At 42.5% G+C, this 20,536-nt stretch overlaps 1 protein-coding gene across 1 annotated transcript; it reads left to right on the top strand.

Moving 5' to 3' along the window:
- The first annotated feature begins 1,758 nt into the window (after window positions 1-1,758).
- On the top strand, window positions 1,759-17,497 carry LOC120062779 (rho GTPase-activating protein 25-like). The gene is made up of 11 exons (XM_039012846.1): window positions 1,759-2,129; window positions 11,272-11,474; window positions 11,692-11,779; window positions 12,001-12,114; window positions 12,588-12,795; window positions 13,363-13,495; window positions 14,031-14,104; window positions 14,346-14,467; window positions 14,811-14,968; window positions 15,227-15,807; window positions 16,121-17,497. The coding sequence occupies exons 1-11, from the start codon at window positions 2,066-2,068 to the stop codon at window positions 16,320-16,322; spliced, it is 1,947 nt and encodes a 648-aa protein (XP_038868774.1). The 5' UTR covers window positions 1,759-2,065; the 3' UTR covers window positions 16,323-17,497.
- Window positions 17,498-20,536: the final 3,039 nt, after the last annotated feature.

The following is a 20,536-nucleotide window of genomic DNA, read 5'->3' on the forward strand; positions in this document are numbered from 1 at the left end:
GAGAGTTCATACGAAATCTGTTCACTATATTGCCATAGAGGTATGTTTGGGATTGGGTGATCTGCACCTCCACTATCATCATCTCTCTGTGCTTCACATCCTCACCATCCATGTCATGTAGCTCCACTAAGATGGGGTTTTGTCTAGATGGGATACAGCTTTTGTCAAAATTGACCTCGTAGCAGGTTAGAAGAATTTACGCAGCAGATTAGGAGGTTAAGGTTGGGAAAAGTGTAGGGTTACGGTTAGCAACAACAACAAAAACTATTTGGGACAAAAGCTGTATCTCGTCTAGACATGACCCTAATATGGAAGGCCACATAATAGAGCGAAACTTCTATACAGTCCAAAAACCATGCAGCTCTACTCCTTGAAATGCCTACTTCCATAAGCACATTTTTCCTATATTTTTTTGTGATAATTATTTGAGATCCTGTCAGTCTTTAACTTACCTTTCTTATTTTTATTACTATGTTGACTTGTATACTCTACTAGTATTAAACTCACCTTTGATTTTCAATATTATATTATTATATCATACTAATCTAGCTGTTTTGGAAATTATATTATCTATATATGCTTCAGTTTTTACATTACATAACTCACAGATTTACTTAGCTAATGTTCAGAGAAATATTCAGGCAGTATTGGACATATTTAATGTGTTTGTCACTATTTTATCTCTTATTGCTGTGGTATCAGGTGCATTAGCTAGTTTTGAATTTCCAGATATTGGCTGTTGTCGGTCTATGGAAACTATCTGTGGTAACTTTGTGCTGCATTCAAGAGAGGGAACCTATTGTAATGTCTCATGCTGTGTAGATGATAGAGGCATTGATAGAAGTTGTCAGAAGCCAACAAGTGGAATATTGGAAACCAACCAGTGAGAAGGGTGGTACATTTTCCTTGGACTTCATTGGCGGTAATAACAGTTTTGTGCCAGTTCCATGTCAGTATTATGGATAGCTGCCACTTGAGTGTGCTAAAGTTTAAAATATATCATTTTTGTGTTATCCTCCTTGGTCTATTAAATTGAGCCTCTGCCAATATTGCACTTACATGTAAAAGCAGCAAGATTATACCTTCTGCATCACTGCTGTTCGATAACATTCCATCTCCTAAGGTTAACTTGAAACTACTTATGGGGGAAATGGGGATCATTATTCCTCCTTAGCAATTTGCTCTTATAGAAATGAGATTTTCCCTCACCAATAGGTTAATCATAATATTGAGCAGACATATTCTCTGCATAATAGGCTACCACTGTGAAATTTCCTATTACACAGTTCTATTTTAGTATGTTAGGAATCTTATCAAGTTATCCAGGACATTATGGAATGTATGGAGATCTGCTATGTTTGGCTGTTCACGCATACGCTTCTCCTCTGGGTCTACTCTGGTTGGTTTGCTTTTGCTCTGATAGATATTGATATTTTATGATTTTTGTTTATTATTATCGTATATTGTGCAATGATATGTGTTAAATTGTATTTGATTTAGGAAACATTTTTGATAATGCCAGAAAATGTGCTTGGTCTTTCAGTAAATATCTTGTTCATATGTTAGATGACAATAAAAGGAAAAGGGTAAATGTGTGTCTGTGAACTCATTGGCTGTATGTTGTCTGTAAGCATCATTGCCACAGCTTGAAGAGACTGCAACCATGAAATGAACCCACTTCCCCTGAGAGAGAACGCAAGGAGACTAATGGCTTAGTGACACTTTTGAATTTTAGGTCATTTGAAACCTTCGATCATGGAGCACCTAATGCTATACCTACATGGAGATAGGAGAACATACAGTGGACTATTAGAATAGCAGAACATGTATCTACAGAGAAGTAGAAAGGGACAAGAAACAATGTGTTTTGACGTTTTGAAAAAAAATAAGATTAATATCTATACAGGAAGTAGGAAGTCAGATACAGAACAGTTTTAGTGTGACTGACAGACAGGAGATTTACACCAAAACCCTTAATGGATGTGTGTGTGCTGTGTGTATGTGAGTACGTGCGTGCGTTTTTGTTGTGAAGTGAAACACTGACCTTTCCTATGAAGGAGGGAGAATGTCTCTCAAGCTACCTCGGAACTGGGACTTCAGCACCCTCAAAGCTGAAACCGCCAGAATAGGTAAGTTACTGGTTGTTAAACTGAACATAAAGCTATTCTTAGGTGTCATTGCATTTGTGTAAGTCGGTTTGTTCTATGACCAGTTGCATTGTACACTAGTGTACAGTATGTGTGTGTAACAGGCCTCTAGGTAAAGAGACTGGACCTGTGGGTGTGACATGAGGTTGACTGTGGCAATGTTATTCTCAGACTTGGTTATATTAGTGTGTTTAGTAGTGATTGTGGTCCACGGCCTTGGCTTCCAGCAGGATCGTACACCTGATTACAGGTGAGGCGGTGCACCTATAATAGTGAGTCCATGTGAATACAGAAGTACAGTACATAACCTTATATGGCATGCAAATTAATTCATGCTATAACTATCAGTGGAATATTGCAGTTGTCATCAACATGAGTCAGTGAAAACAATGTGGATACTTATATTTACAGTTTTAGTAGGTTATACTGGATGCACATCAGCATAATATAATAAGCATAATTTAATAAATTGGCAATCATTTATTGAGTAAATTATGATATTATGAAGTGGGTTAAAACAGTATCCTGAATAGTGTAATAACTTTAACCAATAATGTAATAACAACCTATAAAAAATACAATAACTAAATTCCCTGTCTTTTATTTATGCATATCAAGTGTCATGCTTCAGTAATAGCTGACTACACACCATACCACATTCCTGATTCCTTATTTGATATTAATAAAGGACTATAACTGGACAGTTAATTAAACCAGTGGACTAATGTTGGAGGGGCCATACTCATCTTTCCCAGCAGACATAAGTGAGGAGATCGTGGCATTTGAATTCCCGACACACTTAGATACTACAGATAATCCCAACATGTTGTCATATCTACAGAACATATGTCAAATGGAGCCACGAAGGCAAGTTTGTATTAAAATGCTTCTTGTACTATTTGAAAAAGAAAACGTGTAACATTTCCATATGTGAGGGTCATAAGAGGACTGTAAAGGCAGATAAATGAAAGTAGTCTAAAAAACTGATTTTGGCCTTGGGCCGATAGATGTGGTAAAGGAGTCAATGGAACGCAGACGTTCCAATGACCAGATTGGCGCTTATTCAACAAATCGGATATTTGATATTCGTCAAATCCGTCATGATTTATACATTGTAACAGGCCCACATTGTTGTTACTTAAGTCTGATTTGGATATATTTGGCTGTTTTCACTTCATAAAATGTAGAAGTTGTCCCTTTTCAGGTTTAGAAGCAGTGACTGCCTAATGCTAACCCCTGTTCGTATAAACTGGTTAGCATAGCTAGCATACAGAAATCGGTGGTGGTAGTCAGTCATTTTTAACTGTAATGCAATTGATTGGTAACGATGACATAAACATGTGCTGGGGTTGACATCCATATAAGCATTATACACCGATTTTTACCTCAACATAGTGTGAAATACACATATAAACAGCCTAAATGTTGGCCAATTTTGCTGGGGGGCAATGAGGAGACTGGATATATCCCCCACGGACCTTTCCCCCATGCGTTTCCTTGGCAAATCCATTGTTTTGGTCGAGTTCGATTGACCTGTTTACCACATCTATGGGTTAAGTGTGAGTGAGTGAGTGAGTGACTCAGTCAATCAGTCTGTGAGTGTGTGAATCGGTGAGTCTGCCTGCCTGTCTGTCTGACATGAGTCTGGTTCGATCTCCACTCTTTAAGTCAAAGTAGCCTGGTAAATCCTGGGATAAGGAGGATTGAAACTCTTCTTGAATATTTTTGTGATCATTAGAATTTGGCTACACATGACTGCAAGGTGTGTCTTCAAATTGAGGATTGTTGTTGTTTTTTCTCTCTAATGACACTGGATGTTTGAATGGAAGTGCAATAGTAACACATTTTGCAAGTCTGTTGTGGCAATGGATGCAAATTAAAAGTGTTCAAGTGTGTAACACTTAATATGCATCCCATTAATGAATGGTTGTTATTGGTTTAAATTATTACACTGTTGATTAACTTGTTTTGTTTTATCCACTTTGTAATGTAATATATATATTTTTTAAATTCACAACTGTGTGTGAGGTGGGGGGTGCGATTGGGGGTGCTGTGGGATTATTTAAGATACTTTTGGTATTTCAGATGTTTTCGGAGGACGGGCAAGGACTCTGCTGTCCTAGCTTCAGGGGGAAGCTGGTTACACCGTTGGGGTGCCAGGACAGAGAAGAGCTTGGACTGAGCTGAGCTGGTGCTGGTGCTGGGGTGGGAGGGCTAAGAGACCAGAGGCAGAACAGAGTGCTCAGGTTGGGGTGTCAGGTTTGAGCAGAGCCTGAAGGTAGGGAGGGGCAGTTCCTCTTGCTGTTCCGTAAGTAAGCACCATGGTCTTGTAGTGGATACGAGCTTCGACTGGAAGCCAGTGGAGTGTGTGGTGGAGCGGGGTGACATGAGAGAACTTGGGAAGGTTGAACACCAGGCGGGCTGTAGCATTCTGGATAAGCCCAGCCAACAACAAGTTGAAGTAGTCCAGACGTGAGATGACAAGTGCCTGAATTAGGACCTGCGGCGCTTCCTGTGTGAGGCGTTATGCATTCCGCATATTTATTGCATTATTGGCAATTTATTACATTGTCAGCATTTATTACATTATAAATGCTAAAGCCATTACATTATTAGCAGATCATTTCCTGCAATTCTACATATTTTGCCATGGGCCAAAGAGAAAAATGTGCAGTTTTATAGCTATTCACATGCTATTCTACACATTTTCCCATGTGGCTGAAAGAAAATGTTGCTGTTACACATTTTGCCATGGGGCAGAGAGGAATGTGTAGTTTTATAGCTAATCTCATGCTATTCTACACATTTTTCCATGAGGCTAATTTCGTCAGAGCTGTGGGTGTTTCTGCTACTCCAGTGGCAGTAAGGCGTTTTTGATTTCCTCTGTGCTCTGTGGTGCTTTCAGCAGGAAGCTGATGAAATGCCAGAACAGTAGCTGTGAGTAGGCTTGCAAAGGAAGGGTATATTACCGGTAACTTTGGAAGTTTACCAATATACTACCAGAATTTTGGAAACTTTCAAGGATTTTATGGAATTGTCATAACATGTAAAATGTGTAAATTAACAAAATAAGATGATTTTAATATAAAAGAAATTGAATGACAAAGCTGTAAAACATGATCCTAAATACACTGCTCAAAAAAATAAAGGGAACACTTAAACAACACAATGTAACTCCAAGTCAATCACACTTCTGTGAAATCAAACTGTCCACTTAGGAAGCAACACTGATTGACAATAAATTTCACATGCTGTTGTGCAAATGGAATAGACAAAAGGTGGAAATTATAGGCAATTAGCAAGACACCCCCAAAAAAGGAGTGATTCTGCAGGTGGTGACCACAGACCACTTCTCAGTTCCTATGCTTCCTGGCTGATGTTTTGGTCACTTTTGAATGCTGGCGGTGCTCTCACTCTAGTGGTAGCATGAGACGGAGTCTACAACCCACACAAGTGGCTCAGGTAGTGCAGTTCATCCAGGATGGCACATCAATGCGAGCTGTGGCAAAAAGGTTTGCTGTGTCTGTCAGCGTAGTGTCCAGAGCATGGAGGCGCTACCAGGAGACAGGCCAGTACATCAGGAGACGTGGAGGAGGCCGTAGGAGGGCAACAACCCAGCAGCAGGACCGCTACCTCCGCCTTTGTGCAAGGAGGTGCACTGCCAGAGCCCTGCAAAATGACCTCCAGCAGGCCACAAATGTGCATGTGTCAGCATATGGTCTCACAAGGGGTCTGAGGATCTCATCTCGGTACCTAATGGCAGTCAGGCTACCTCTGGCGAGCACATGGAGGGCTGTGCGGCCCCACAAAGAAATGCCACCCCACACCATGACTGACCCATCGCCAAACCGGTCATGCTGGAGGATGTTGCAGGCAGCAGAACGTTTTCCACGGCGTCTCCAGACTCTGTCACGTCTGTCACATGTGCTCATGTGCTCAGTGTGAACCTGCTTTCATCTGTGAAGAGCACAGGGCGCCAGTGGCGAATTTGCCAATCTTGGTGTTCTCTGGCAAATGCCAAACGTCCTGCACAGTGTTGGGCTGTAAGCACAACCCCCACCTGTGGACGTCGGGCCCTCATACCACCCTCATGGAGTCTGTTTCTGACCGTTTGAGCAGACACATGCACATTTGTGGCCTGCTGGAGGTCATTTTGCAGGGCGCTGGCAGTGCACCTCCTTGCACAAAGGCGGAGGTAGCGGTCCTGCTGCTGGGTTGTTGCCCTCCTACGGCCTCCTCCACGTCTCCTGATGTACTGGCCTGTCTCCTGGTAGCGCCTCCATGCTCTGGACACTACGCTGACAGACACAGCAAACCTTTTTGCCACAGCTCGCATTGATGTGCCATCCTGGATGAACTGCACTACCTGAGCCACTTGTGTGGGTTGTAGACTCCGTCTCATGCTACCACTAGAGTGAGAGCACCGCCAGCATTCAAAAGTGACCAAAACATCAGCCAGGAAGCATAGGAACTGAGAAGTGGTCTGTGGTCACCACCTGCAGAATCACTCCTTTTTTGGGGGTGTCTTGCTAATTGCCTATAATTTCCACCTTTTGTCTATTCCATTTGCACAACAGCATGTGAAATTTATTGTCAATCAGTGTTGCTTCCTAAGTGTACAGTTTGATTTCACAGAAGTGTGATTGACTTGGAGTTACATTGTGTTGTTTAAGTGTTCCCTTTATTTTTTTGAGCAGTGTATAACCCATCAACTTAGTGAATACCTTTGGTATTTCCGTTGGGTTTCAGCATGAAATATCCTTTATATTTTGACACCCGTTTATTTATTTTACTATGTCATATGTCTTTGTGGTGGCAGTTGTGAAAAAAGTCAATAGTTGGAAGAGCTGCAGAGTTAATTGCCTATTATGTCATTGTTGATTAGATAATTTTTTCATTAATTAGGCTATTTTCTCTTTATCCATATGGTCTATCCAATATAAATGAATGGACAATATGTCCATAGATATTTTATTGTATTTCATATATACATTACCGGTAGTGTGTGTATGTGTTAGTGATGCGTGGGTTGACTCATAATCTGCCGTCCCCACGGTTATATCTACGGGGTGGGCAGGTTTAGGGTCATGAAATATTGTGTGATGAAGGGTGGGTGGGTGGCGGGTTGAATAAAGAGAAAACTATAACTTAAAAAATCCATAAATGTATCATTCTTGTGCAATTTATACCTATAGGCTACATTGAGGTTTTTCTTTCATTATTTTAGGCTATCTGGCATTAGTGTGTAAGTCTAAGCTGTACACACGTCAAATAGACTGCACACCAACGGGCAGAAAAAGTTAACATTGATCCACAGAGGCCAGAAAAGTAATGTTTGTGAAATATTTGGTGAAGTGGTAAAAGAGGTTGATAGCAGTGCCTTTATGTGATGATTATGAGGCGGTACACAAATTAGACAGTCACAAGACGGGCACTTCAAATAGGCTTATGGTACGTCAAGGGAACTGTAGCCTACTGTTCAGATGGGTTAAATGGAAACTGAAATCTGGACACTGACTGTAGGTCTAAAACCTGTCACATTGCCTTAATATTAACTCCTGCAGAATTAAGCTTTTCTTACTGTAAATTGATACACCAAATGTAGGCTAATTTTGGACTCTGGAACAGGACTGGAGAAATATGATATATTTCTTTCGGCATCTTGAGAGAATGTGAATAGGCAGTTAGATAGAGGTGCTATCTTTATCAGCATCATAAAAGCTGATAGTATTTCAACCACATAAAATATGCATCCAAGCCGAACTGAAATCTTATCAGAAACATGTTGGGTCGTTTTCACAGCTTTCTATTTCCCTACAACCAACCGGTCAAACTGATGTCATTTGGAAATCTTGCACAGAAATTATTTTCAGATTTTTTGCATTTTCTCCCTAAAGATCTTTGTTATCGATGTCAACTAGTATATTGAATAATATATTCTACCGATTTATGACATTATTCTGGTGAGCAAGGGTTTATTCAGGCTTATAAGGAAACATACTGTAGGACAGAAGAGAAGCTGCATGTATCTAATTATAGACAAGTTGACTAACAAATAGCATACCAAAATGTCGGAAATTATAAGCAGAAACACATCTAAATCAGGCAACAACAACAGAATCTGCACCCCCTGTCCAAAAATGTTTCTGCCGTCTCTGACTGTGGCCTACAGCACCGTTTCTATATTAGCGGGTTAGGATCAGGTGTGGGCCTCAGATTTTCACTTTATCACATATAGTCGGGCGGTTGCAGATGGGTTATCCGCAATTTTGTTCACCCAAGTGAACAAACAGCTGACCCGCACACTACTAGTGTGTGTGTGTGTGTGTGTGTGTGTGTGTGTGTGTGTGTGTGTGTGTGTGTGTGTGTGTGTGTGTGTGTGTGTGTGTGTGTGTGTGTGTGTGTGTGTGAGAGAGAGAAAGAGAAAGAGAGAGAGAGACCATGTGAGAAGGCCTGATGTACTTATCTACATCACTACTGTATTTTTCCTTACACCAGTACACTACTATAAATGTCAATGGCATTCCATAGCTAGGCATAAGAAATATATACACAGAATTTAAATGTACAGTTACACAGCTGACTGGGGCAAGTGTTTTCTGTCATTTGAACTGCTAAAGTTGCCACCCTATTCAGTGCATTTTTGACCAGGGCCCATAGGTCTCTGGTGAAAAGTAGTGCCCCATAGGGAATAGGGTGCCATTTGGGATGTATCCTTGGTATCTAGCGTTTTTTAAATTGTATTTTATAATTTTACCTTTATTTAACTAGGGTTCAACATTCACTTTTTCTTCAGAACGTCATTGAGATTATTTGGAACTTCATAATCCTGTGAGTGCTGCACAGTTCAATCAAGTCTCATTCATTTAACATTATTCAACTTGACCTAAAACAGCTGGGCTTGATGGAGAATTTGAACATTCATTTCCGGTTCCATGGGTCTATTGGGTCTAGGCGGGTCTCTGTCTAGTTCCTCAAAGGTCTGTGTCCATCTTTCCAGAGGGTGTTGTGTCTCATACATCACTGTGTGAAGGTTCATCCAGAGCCTTTAGACCAAAGGGTCTGAGTTGTAGGTAGGGGCCTTCGAGTGATGATGCAGTAGCTCTCAATCGCAATCAGTCAAATCTTTCCGGCAACCTATGGTGCCACCGTCTGTGTCACTCCGTCCATCGCTTTCTCTCTCCATCCTGTGCCACGTAGCCTACTTTGGCCAGAATCTCCCTGTTCTGCCTGACTTCATCGTTGTGAGAAAGAGTCTCTCTACGCAGCTGTTCGTTAAGCTGAATGTCTACTCTTGTGCCCCCAAATGTTTTTGAACTCACCGTAGCTTGCAGGTGTGAAGTTGAGTCTTGGTGGCGCAGAGTTGACTTCGTAAAACTTGGTAGGTCTTTGAAACCATTACTGGCCCAGGTTGACGTTTTGTAAGTTCTGAAGAGTAGACAATCCCAGCAGTACAGTTTCCTGATTTGCTCACACCCGGTCATCCATAGATAGGGCTCATAATTGTTAGCTTGAAAATGCCTTTCCAAGCTCTTTCCACATTGCACCAATCAGGGTAGTGCTGGTGTTGGCCACCCCCTCTGCACAACATTTAACTTCTCGTAGAAAGTTAGCCTTGATAAGGGCAATGCCAACAAATTAGCCAACACATCCTCCTTGATAACACCTGCTACAGCCACCCCATTGTCAAACAAAAGCATGGGAAAACTAGGCTACTGCTCACTATTGGCTCCCAGTCAGTAGTGACATGTCTAGGTCTTCCAGAAGGCCTTTTTATACATTTTAAACGACGCCACCCATTGCAAGTCTAAATATGATTGGTTTATTCCACTGTCTAATACAATTGAATGGCAGAGTCCTTCTCTCCAGCTTCTGAAAGCCTAGCCAGTGGCTGACTGAACTAGCTCGATTTTTCTTCCCAGAGACCACCAAAGAAAATTCCTGATTGGATATTCTTTTCTCTTCAGAATTAACTCTTAGCTTTCCAACACAAACGGAAGCAATGAAATCAGAAGAGCATACATTAAAAAAAACATTTTAAAAGAAGTCCCTCAAGATTCCCCACTGACTTTGGGTCGCACACATCCCACTGAATGTGGAGCTCCAGTTCATCTGCTGATCTTTCAGCAGTTTGCTGACATTTTCGTGGGATTCTAAATATAAAATCTGTTTGCACTCGGTTCGCAAAGCACTCTGGCAGGCAAACGTTATTGGTGTGACACGTAGCCTACAACTTTACCTCCATTTCCATCCTTTCTTCATACGATTATTTTTTTCTCTCTCATGTTCTTCTCTGACATCAAACACAGACGACTAAGACAGTCAGGATGTTGCTGAGCAATGGATGTCCTTTTAGTAAAGGGTAAAGAAACCCAAACATGGACAAATGACTCAACCTTGTTTCATATGGTATGTATTAATTTGTCGATGTTCATCACCCATTTCATATGATGTGCTATGAATTACAATTCATATTATTTTATATATAATATATGTTACGAATTTGCAAAAGCTAGCAGGCTAACGTTAGCAACGTTTGGTTTGCTAGATGTTCAGGTTATATGCCTACCCATCCACCCCGACCAACCACCCTACTTTTGTTTTTGCCTTAAGTAACCATCTGTGCTATGTAACCATACCAAACATAACATATCATACTAATTTGAATATTTACTATATTACGTCTAGTCTATGAGACCAGGCTGAGTTGAGACCAAACTGTATTATTGTTCCTGATTTGCTCTTTCCTCTAGTGCACTTTACTGTTGAAGGCCCAGTGTATTTGTTGTTCGCTACTTTCCATCCACTGAACAATCACAGCAAGAATTTACAATAGCATGTACCTTGACAGGTCAGATTGAGGCAGCTGTATCCTGCCAGGCCACCACACACAAGGAGGACAAAAATACACTTGTCAAGTTTCAGCCTGCAGCCCTGCACACAGCCGCACACACTGACTTCTATCTACTGCAAATGTCAGATTGATGCATATTCAAATCAATAAAAGAGGAAGACCTGACTTGACGGATGTTGAGAGCCTTGTTGACATCCTGCCTGTGTTTAGTAAAGAGTCTCTTAAGGCTGTCTTTAACAGTCTGGTGTGTTTGTTTCCACTCTGCTGCAGCGCGGTCTAAGAGTGTGATGCCTGGAGAGGGCAGCCCTGGGTCAGGCTCGCCCGGCTCCAACACCAGGTCCATGGAGAGGCCACTGAAGGCCGGCTGGCTGAGGAAACAGAGGTCCATCGTGAAGAACTGGCAGCTGCGTTACTTTGTGCTGAGAGGGAGCACACTGACCTACCATAAAGATGAAAAGGAGGGGAGTGTCCAGGTGAGAGATGGGCCACTAGCTATCCTTTACTGGCGTTTCCTGATCTGGTCATATCGTTAGGAAAAACTCAGGGACCTTTAAGCATCCAAACAACACTACTGCTGTCAATATTCAGTTAGCATGTTTCCATCTTTATTGAAGTAATTTCCTGTGTTTCCTGTAGCATGTATGTGTTATTTACTAAGATGTCAGTGCCTGTCTGCCCCTCTGTCCCTAGGGAGTCATCCAACTGAGGTTCAGTAAAGTAAATGAGCTCCCACTGAACCAAGATGACCTAGGGAAATTCCTGTTTGAGATCATGCCGCGTAAGCAGAAGACTGTCTCTGGTCTCTTTCGCTCTGTCTCTCTCTCTGTCACTCTCTCTCTCTCTCTCCCTTTTCCCCTTGATCTCTCTATCTTTCTTTCACCCTCTCTCTGTCCCTCCGTCTCACCATCTCTCACTCTCTCTCTCTAAAGACCCATCTATGTATGATGTATCCTAGTGTGTTGGAGGGTCATACCCTCTCTGTATCTCTGTGAATTCCAGGCAGCAGTGGTGATCGGGAGCGGTGCCCCTACATTCTCATGGCCAACTCCCACAGTGAGATGGATGAGTGGGTCCGCACGCTGCGCAGGGTGGTTGGAGCACCCTCTAGTGGAGGTACAGATAGCTTGGTGAATATATTTAGAGACAGGAGTTTTCCCTGGCCAAGGTACTTGACCCGGAAAAACAGCGTATAACTAGGATATATTTTTCCTGGTCGGATCACATGATCAGGAAAAATGCAGGGCTCTAGTGTGACATCTGAACTTATTTCCTTGACTTTTGGTTCGAGAACTCTTTTTGGAGTTGTCTTCGGGCCCATGACATAAACCATACAAATGTTTCTAGCCACGGGTCAGTAGGCCTACATGGTCGCAAAGCATGAGGAGCCTGCCATCACTACCCACCAGACCAGTGGGTCTCGAGCCTCGACCCACAACTTGAGAAACCGTGTTTTTGATTCTCCAGATTGAGAGAATGCGAATAGGCAGTTAGATAGAGGTGCTATCTTTATCAGCATCATAAACGCTGATAGTATTTTAACCACAAAAAATATGTGACTTACTCTAACTGCTCTCTTACCCCCTCAGCGATATTTGGCAAGAGCTTGGGTGATACTGTGACCTATGAGCAGCGGTTTGGCCCCCACATGGTGCCCATCCTGGTGCAGAAGTGTGCTGAATTCATCAGAGAACACGGACTGAGTGAGGAGGGCATCTTTAGACTGCCGGGACAAGACAACACCGTCAAACAGTTCAGGGACGCGTTCAACGCCGGAGAGAGACCTTCCTTCCCCAGGTGAGACGCCTCAGAGCTAGAGCCCCAATATACAAACAGATAACTATTACACCCTTTTTATAAAAACTCAAATGAACCAATTATCATTGCAGATGGGGTACTGTCTCTAAAGGTTGCATAGAGACATGAGAGAGATGCGGTCAGGATGATAGTGCAGAGAAGCCTTCTCACTTCTCTCGGTGCTCTGTGGCTTACACCACATCCTGTCCAACTTGACAGAGAAGAGGAGTGCAACGTTAGTCAACATCCCAGTGAACAGTCTTATAAGAACCTTCTGCTCACACTGAACTCTCTATTGACAAAATTAATGAAAACGGGGACAAACTGTTTTGTAGCTGGATTCAACACAAAATAGCAATACACTCAGCACGACTGTATGTTCGTGTGTGTGTGTGTGTGTGTGTGTGTGTGTGTGTGTGTGTGTGTGTGTGTGTGTGTGTGTGTGTGTGTGTGTGTGTGTGTGTGTGTGTGTGTGTGTGCATGCATGTGTATGTGCGGTAGTGTGTGTGGCTGCGCTTGTATAGCCTGTGTACAGTTTGCACTGTTTGACTGTTTTGTGCCCTGCAGTGACACAGATGTCCACACAGTGGCGTCGTTGTTGAAGTTGTACCTAAGGGATCTGCCTGAGCCAGTGGTTCCTTGGACACAGTACCAAGACTTCCTGGACTGCAGCCCCATGCTGGACCCCAACAGTGCTGCAGTAGGAACTAATATTTACTTAAATGTAGACCTTAGGCAAATATTGTCAAAAATAAACCCTTTGCACTACAATTTGTGATTTAGCACCGTTTCTATCAACTTGTAAAGGAATAAATACAAACTAATTCTTTAGCCAATATTCTTATAATTACACATTTTCTCTTTGCTACAGTTTGTCATTTAGCTCTATTTCTGTCAAGTGTTCCTTTCCTTTCAACGAAGACCATAGCCAAATATTCATATAAAAAAATGTTTTTCGGTACAATTTGTAATTTAGCTCTATTTCTGTCAACTGTGCCACAATTACTATATGGCTGCGTTTAGACAGACATCCCAATTCATATATTTTTTTCCAATAATTGGTATTTTGACCAATCACACCATATCTTTTCAGGTCACATCTTTTTCAGAGCTCATCTGATTGGTCAAAAGACCAATTTGTGAAAAATATATCAGAATTGGGCTGCCTGTTTAAACGCAGCCTATGTAGGCCAACTGAATCAATGTTTTGCCTTACTAACTCTCTCTTTGCTCAGGGTCGTGAAAGACTGGAGAAGCAGATCACCCTCCTTCCTAGACCCAACTATAACCTCCTCAGCTACATGTGCAGGTGAGCTTACAGTCACACAACCAAAGATCAGGGGGGTAAGGGGGATCAGGGGGATAAGGGGGTAATTGATTGAATTACAATTCATAGAACCTGTAGTTTGAAGCTCCTTGCAAAACATTTGAAAAGCAATTTGATAACTACACTGTAATATTTAATCTATAGCTTGCTCATACAGCATTTGTTGTTTGATTAGTACATATTTCTGGTGTGAGTGACTTTGCTGCATAACCTCTCTTTGCAGGTTCTTATTTGAGGTGCAGCAAAACTCCAAGGTGAACAAGATGAGTGTTGAAAATCTGGCCACGGTCATTGGGATCAATCTGCTCAAGCCCCAGATCGAGGACCCCATCACTATGATGACGGGTGAGACCAGACTACTGCCTGTCAGGATCCTCTTAGTGCATACTGTAACAGGGTAGTATTTTATTCTACTTTTATTTTTCACATACTGCTGCTGCTTGATGCAATGACCAACTGACCTTACTGACCTACAATAAATACAAATCATGATGCACTGTTTGATTAAGGGCTTGTAAGTAAGCATTTCACGGTAAGGTTTACACCTGTTGTATTCGGCTCATGTGACAAATACAACTTCATTTGATTTTATTTGATATCAACAAATTGTTTCTTTATCCTCACTATATGTTTACCTTTCAGAAGTGTTTGTGTGTTAACAGACTGTATACTTGTCTGTCTCCTCCAGGTACTCCTCAGATCCAGAAGTTGATGACAGTGATGATCAGACAGCATGAGGCTCTGTTTCCTCCGTCTAAAGACGTGGCTCCTTCACCCCCCAGCAAGAAGAGTGAGAGCAAGAAGAACAGTGCTCCACGCAGCTTTGTGGGCTGGGAGTCTGCTGAGGTAACAACATAACATTTTCAAACGCAGCCCATATGGCCCTAATCAAAAGTAGTGCACTATAAAGGGAATAGGGCACAATTTAGGATGTAACCTTAAAGAGGCTCTCCTATTGTTTCATACTGTGAATGTGGTGAGTAATATACAGTATTATGATACATTATACCAGTAAGCATTGCATAAAGCTAAACGATATAAATATAATCTCTCATTCTAGTTTTGTCGTCTATGCTATATTCCACATCCTCTATGTCCCTGCAGTGTGAGGGCTTTCAATCAGAGTCTCCAGAGGAGGAGGAGGAGGAGGAGGACACAGACACCCTGGGGGCCGAGCCAGTTACCATCTCCATCCCCCAGCAGCCCCACTCCCCCTTCTCATCCTCAGACTTGGACCCCTTGTCTGTAAGCCCCCGCAAACGCACCCAGACCCTGCCTACTTTGAACTGCCCTGTCCCGGGGAGCGGGAGGGCCGGCAAGCTGGAGGCCATGAACCGCTGGAGCCGCATCCAGGAGAGCAGCGAGGAGAATGGAGAGAAGACTCTCTCAGAGGACATCTTTAAGATCCTGGACCTGCAGAAGACGTCTCTGTTCGGAGGCGCCCAGAAGGACTGGGAGGACAGAGGGACGGCCAGGAGAGGAAGTGACATCACAGTCACCTATGATGACATCACAACCATCTCTTCCAAACCCAGCAATGACCCCCGGCAAAAGTCTCAGTCCACGACCCCTGAGAAGAAGACAGAGGCCAGTACAGCTGTGGTTCCATCTTCAGCCCTCCAATCAGACAGCAAGGCTGACCAGCAGGAGGACAGCCAGGGAAACTCAGAGCACCCCAGTACTAGGTCTGTATATTGGGGGTAAGAATACTGTCTGCATCCTAAATGGCACCCTATGCCTTACATGATGTACTGTAGGGAATTGGGTGCTATTTGAGACGCAGACACTATCTTATTGGAAAGGACAAAATGTCAAAGACGCAGACACTATCTTATTGGAAAGGACAAAATGTCAACACTAGTAAGATTATTACATAAATGCATGCACGCACACACACGCACGCACGCACGAACACACACTCACACACACACACTGACCAATACATACTTTACTCTGCATTCATAAATAATATCTCCTCCCCTCTCCCCTGTCATGCAGCCTGCAGCAGAGGAACAAAGAGCTGAGTGCCACAGTAGCAGAACTGCAGTCAGCTCTGGACGCAGAGAAGCGCTGTGTGTCCGCTCTGGAGATCCGGCTGAGGAACGCGGAACACAGCCGAGACGAGGCCCAGAGACGTAACCAGGAGCTGGACCAAGAGATACAGCAGTTCCTCAGCAGAGAACCACAAGGGCCTACTTAGAACCATGAGGGCCAACTTAGAACCACGAAGGGGCCAACTTAGAACCACGAAGGGGCCAACCTAGAACCATGAAGGGGCCAACCTAGAACCACAGGTCCAACCTAGATCCAATAGCTCCCCACCAGGGAACCATGAAGCCTACCTAGAACATAGAACTGCCTATAGCCTTAAGTTATCAACGAGATCCCACAATAAAGTATATGGATATTTAACATAGAGATCTCTAAACTGTAACATAACATAGAGATCTCCAACATAGAGAAGAAAGCCCATCACAGTGGACATCACAGCCTCATGCAGATACCTGACTATAGGCCACCTGCTGTTCTACGAGAGGTAGAGAGTCAGTGTCTTGGCCAGAGCTGTAACTCTGGCTGGGACCTGGAACATGTTGCTACAGATGCAGGATCTTAATTTGACAATATTCTCACAGTGGGAAAATAATCCTGCATTAACAGGAAATGTGAATTCTTGTGTGGATTATAATTAATGGACATTTTTGTAGGGGGTGATACATTTTTTGTTAGGGCAAGTCAAGTCTGAAATTTTCAAGTGGACATTACAAACTTTAGAAGCCTTTTTAAACCTTGAATACACTATACGTTTGCATTTCCTGCTGTGCATAAACTGTCCTGCAAGAACAGGGTGATCAAATTAAGATCCTATATCTGTAAGTTTGTTGAGAAAACCCATGGGTAAACTCTTTAGTCAAACCAGCCATTGTGTTGACTACACTTCACATTTTATAAACACAAAATGAGGAATACTGTGACTGTATATGAATGGCTTTTGCTCGGTGTAGCTGATTATGTAGTATGGATGTGATGTTCAGTAGCCTATACAATGCTGATAGTTGTTGACCATGCCGGCTCCGTTACATTTATATTCTCAGATGATTAGAGCATGTACATGAAATAGCAGGTTGTGCATAATGTCCAGGTTAAGAGAATGTCCAGGACAATTGGACTATAATGGTCTGTATAAGTATTTTGGCCAGGATTCAATTCACAGCGCAGCGCGCTGAAAGCCAACTTTGCCGTTTTTAATTAAATAAATTTTACCTACATTCGCGGAGATCGTATTCACGGTAAACGCTGTGCATGTCGACTCAATTGTTAAGGTTTGAATCCTGTTTATATTTTGTTTGACCAGACATTAATAAAAGAGGAACAGAATAAGACGACTTGGCTGATCAATAATCTGCACCGTTTGTTATTATTATGACTTACAAGGTTGAACTGTAACCTTTAAAGAGGGATTGGCAATACAATAAGTGTTACTATAATAATCATGTTTCATAGAGTGAGTGCTAGAGAGAGAGATAGAAAGGATGAATGAGGGCCAAAGTGAATGTCGTCACTCACACTGACGGGGTCAGAGGAAAGATAGTGTGTCAGTGTAGATAACGTGTGTAAGGCCAGGGGAGAAATGGCTGCTGGGAAGTGTGTGCGTATGTGTGTGTGCACATTTGTTGGTTCATTCGTGTGTGTGGGAGCACGTTTGTTCGTGCTTGTGTGTTTGTGAGAAAGGCTGCGAGAGAGCGAGAGAGAGAGTGGGGCAGGGGCGTTATCAAGCATTCTTCAGCAATGACGGGAGATGGAAGGGAGAAGGGACTGCATACATGGGACTGCACGGGAGATAAGCACCTCTGTCAACTGTCACCCTGGAGGATGAGTAACAGGGGAAGGAAGAGCCTGTTCCTTCCCATGTTCTCCCCTCCTCACTATCAAGAGTGTATCTTTGCAGGTCATAGTCAGAAGCTCAGGAATGAGGACCCCTGAATTGTGGTTGAACCAAGCAGTAGCATCCATACAGATTTTGAAAGTGTAGTTAAATGATACGTCTAAATTTAGGATCTGGAGCTAATGGTAGCATAAATTAACCTCACAGTCTAGCTTTTAAGGCAAATCTGAGAAGACGAAGTGTTGTGATGAGGTATTGAGTGTTTGGAATCACAGTGTTTGGAATCAGTCATCGACAGAGAGAGGAGGTAAAAAGGGCTTTATGAATACATTTGATTGATTGATTGATTGATTGAGAGGTAGAGACAGTGGGCACTCAGTGTAGATTACTCATCTGGTCACTGGTCAGTAGGGAAGTGTTCTAACTTGAGTCATCCAGGTTGCAGTTCTAGTTTGACCTTTGACTCCATGCTGTCTCCCCAATCACAGTGGAATGCTTAGAGACCAGTCTGCCCTTACAAAGCATGGAGTCTGCCCATGCAAAGCCCTCTCTCTCCTGCACTCCACTCTGGGCTGTGGAATCTGGACTAAAGCTAAACTCAGGACCTCAGAAACACTGAACTGAGGGACGTGTGAGGGAACAGCACAGGGCACATTGTAAGTAATTGTAAGTTCTGACTGCTGTGCATTTAATAGACAGTGAGGCCTCTTAATCAGACATCCAGACAGAGATAACCCATTTCCAAAACTGCTGTGACTTCTGCAACATGTTTGCCTACTAAAAGAGGAAGCGTACTTACATTAAGTGTTGCAAACTTCCAAACTCAATTAGGTAATGAGTGGATTACGGGAAAGTTGTGTTTTGTTGTGTAGTCTACTCTGTTTCCACAACAGACGGGGAAACAACAACGCTATATATCAATTTTCTGAAATGTTGGTAAATTAGCTGTTATTGGTTAAAGGAATTATGAAATAGATCGGTGTGTTTTTTCACTATCTAATCATGGCATGGGGTTGTTCAATTACAGACGTATTTGTTTAAAATCTATCACTTGATGGTTTCATTTCACATAGACAAATAATCATGTTTCTTTGCAAAATGCTATACACTCAGTGTACAAAACATTAGTAACTCTTTCCTAATGTTGATTTGCACCCCATTTTGCCCTCAGAACAGCCTCAATTCGTCAGGGCATGGACTCTACAAAGTGTTGAAAGGATTCCACAGGGATGCTGGTCCATGTTGACTCCAATGCTTCCCACAGTTGTTTCAAGTTGGCTTGATGTCCTTTGGGTGGTGGACCATTCTTGATACACACGGGAAACTATTGAGCGTGAAAACCCCAGCAGCATTACAGTTCTTGACACACTTAAACAAGTGCAGCTGGTACGTACTACCATACCTCCTCAAAGGAACTTAAATATTTTGTCTTGCCCATTCACCCTCTGAACGGCACACCTACACAATCCATGAATACATTTTCTCAAGGCTTAAAAATCCTTCTTTAACCTGTCTCCCCCCCTTCATCTACACTGAATGAAGTGGATTTAAAAGGTGACATCAATAAGGGATCATATCTTTCACCTGGATTCACCTGGTCAGACTACAGTGCCTTCGGAAAGTATTCAGTATTCAATTTTTCCACATTTTGTTACGTTACAGCCTTATTCTAAAATTGATTAAATACATTTTATCCTCACCAATCTACACATAATACCCCATAATGACAAAGCAAAAACAGAAATACCTTATCTACATAAGTATTCAGACCCTTTGCTATGAGACTCGAAATTGAGATCAGGTGCATCTTGATCATCAATGAGTGGCTTCCGTTTGGCCACTCTACCATAAAGGCCTGATTGGTGGAGTGCTGCAGAGACGGTTGTCCTTCTGGAAGGTTCTCCAATCTCCACAGAGGATCTCTAGAGCTCTGTCTGTGTGACCATCGGGTTCTTGGTCACCTCTCTGACCAAGGCCCTTCTCCCCCGATTGCTCAGTTTGGCCGGGCGGCCAGCTCTAGGAAGAGTCTTGGTGGTTCCAAACTTCTTCCATTTAAGAATGATGGAGGACATTGTGTTCTTGGGGACCTTCAATCCTGCAGCCATTTTTTGGTACCCTTCCCCAGATCTGTGCCTCGACACAATCCTGTCTCTAAGCTCTACAGACAATTCCTTCGACTTCATGACTTAGTTTTTGCTCTGACATGCACTGTCCGCTGTGGGACCTTATATAGACAGATGTGCCTTTCCAAATCATGTACAATGAATTTAATTTGACACAAGTGGACTCAAATCAAGTTGTAGAAGAATCTCAAGGATGATCCATGGAAAAAGGATGCGCCTGAGCTCAATTTCGAGTCTCATAACAAAGGGTGTGAATACTTATGTAAATAAGGTATTTCTGTTTTTTATTTTTAATACATAAAAAAATAAAAAAATGTAATACGTCATCATGGGGTATTGTGTGTAGATTGATCAGGGGAAAAAACGATTTAATCAATTTTGGAATAAGGCTGTAATGTAGCAAAATGT

Source organism: Salvelinus namaycush, chromosome 18, assembly GCF_016432855.1.
Source record: "Salvelinus namaycush isolate Seneca chromosome 18, SaNama_1.0, whole genome shotgun sequence".
In the NCBI taxonomy this organism is placed as follows: domain Eukaryota; kingdom Metazoa; phylum Chordata; class Actinopteri; order Salmoniformes; family Salmonidae; genus Salvelinus; species Salvelinus namaycush.

Coding starts and splice junctions, on each gene's coding strand:
- LOC120062779 (XM_039012846.1), top strand. CDS start 2,066: ATGTCTCTCAAGCTACCTCGGAACTGGGACTTCAGCACCCTCAAAGCT. Junction 11,780..12,000: donor CCTGTTTGAGATCATGCCGC/GTAAGCAGAAGA, acceptor TGTGAATTCCAG/GCAGCAGTGGTGATCGGGAG. Junction 13,496..14,030: donor TGGACCCCAACAGTGCTGCA/GTAGGAACTAAT, acceptor CTCTTTGCTCAG/GGTCGTGAAAGACTGGAGAA.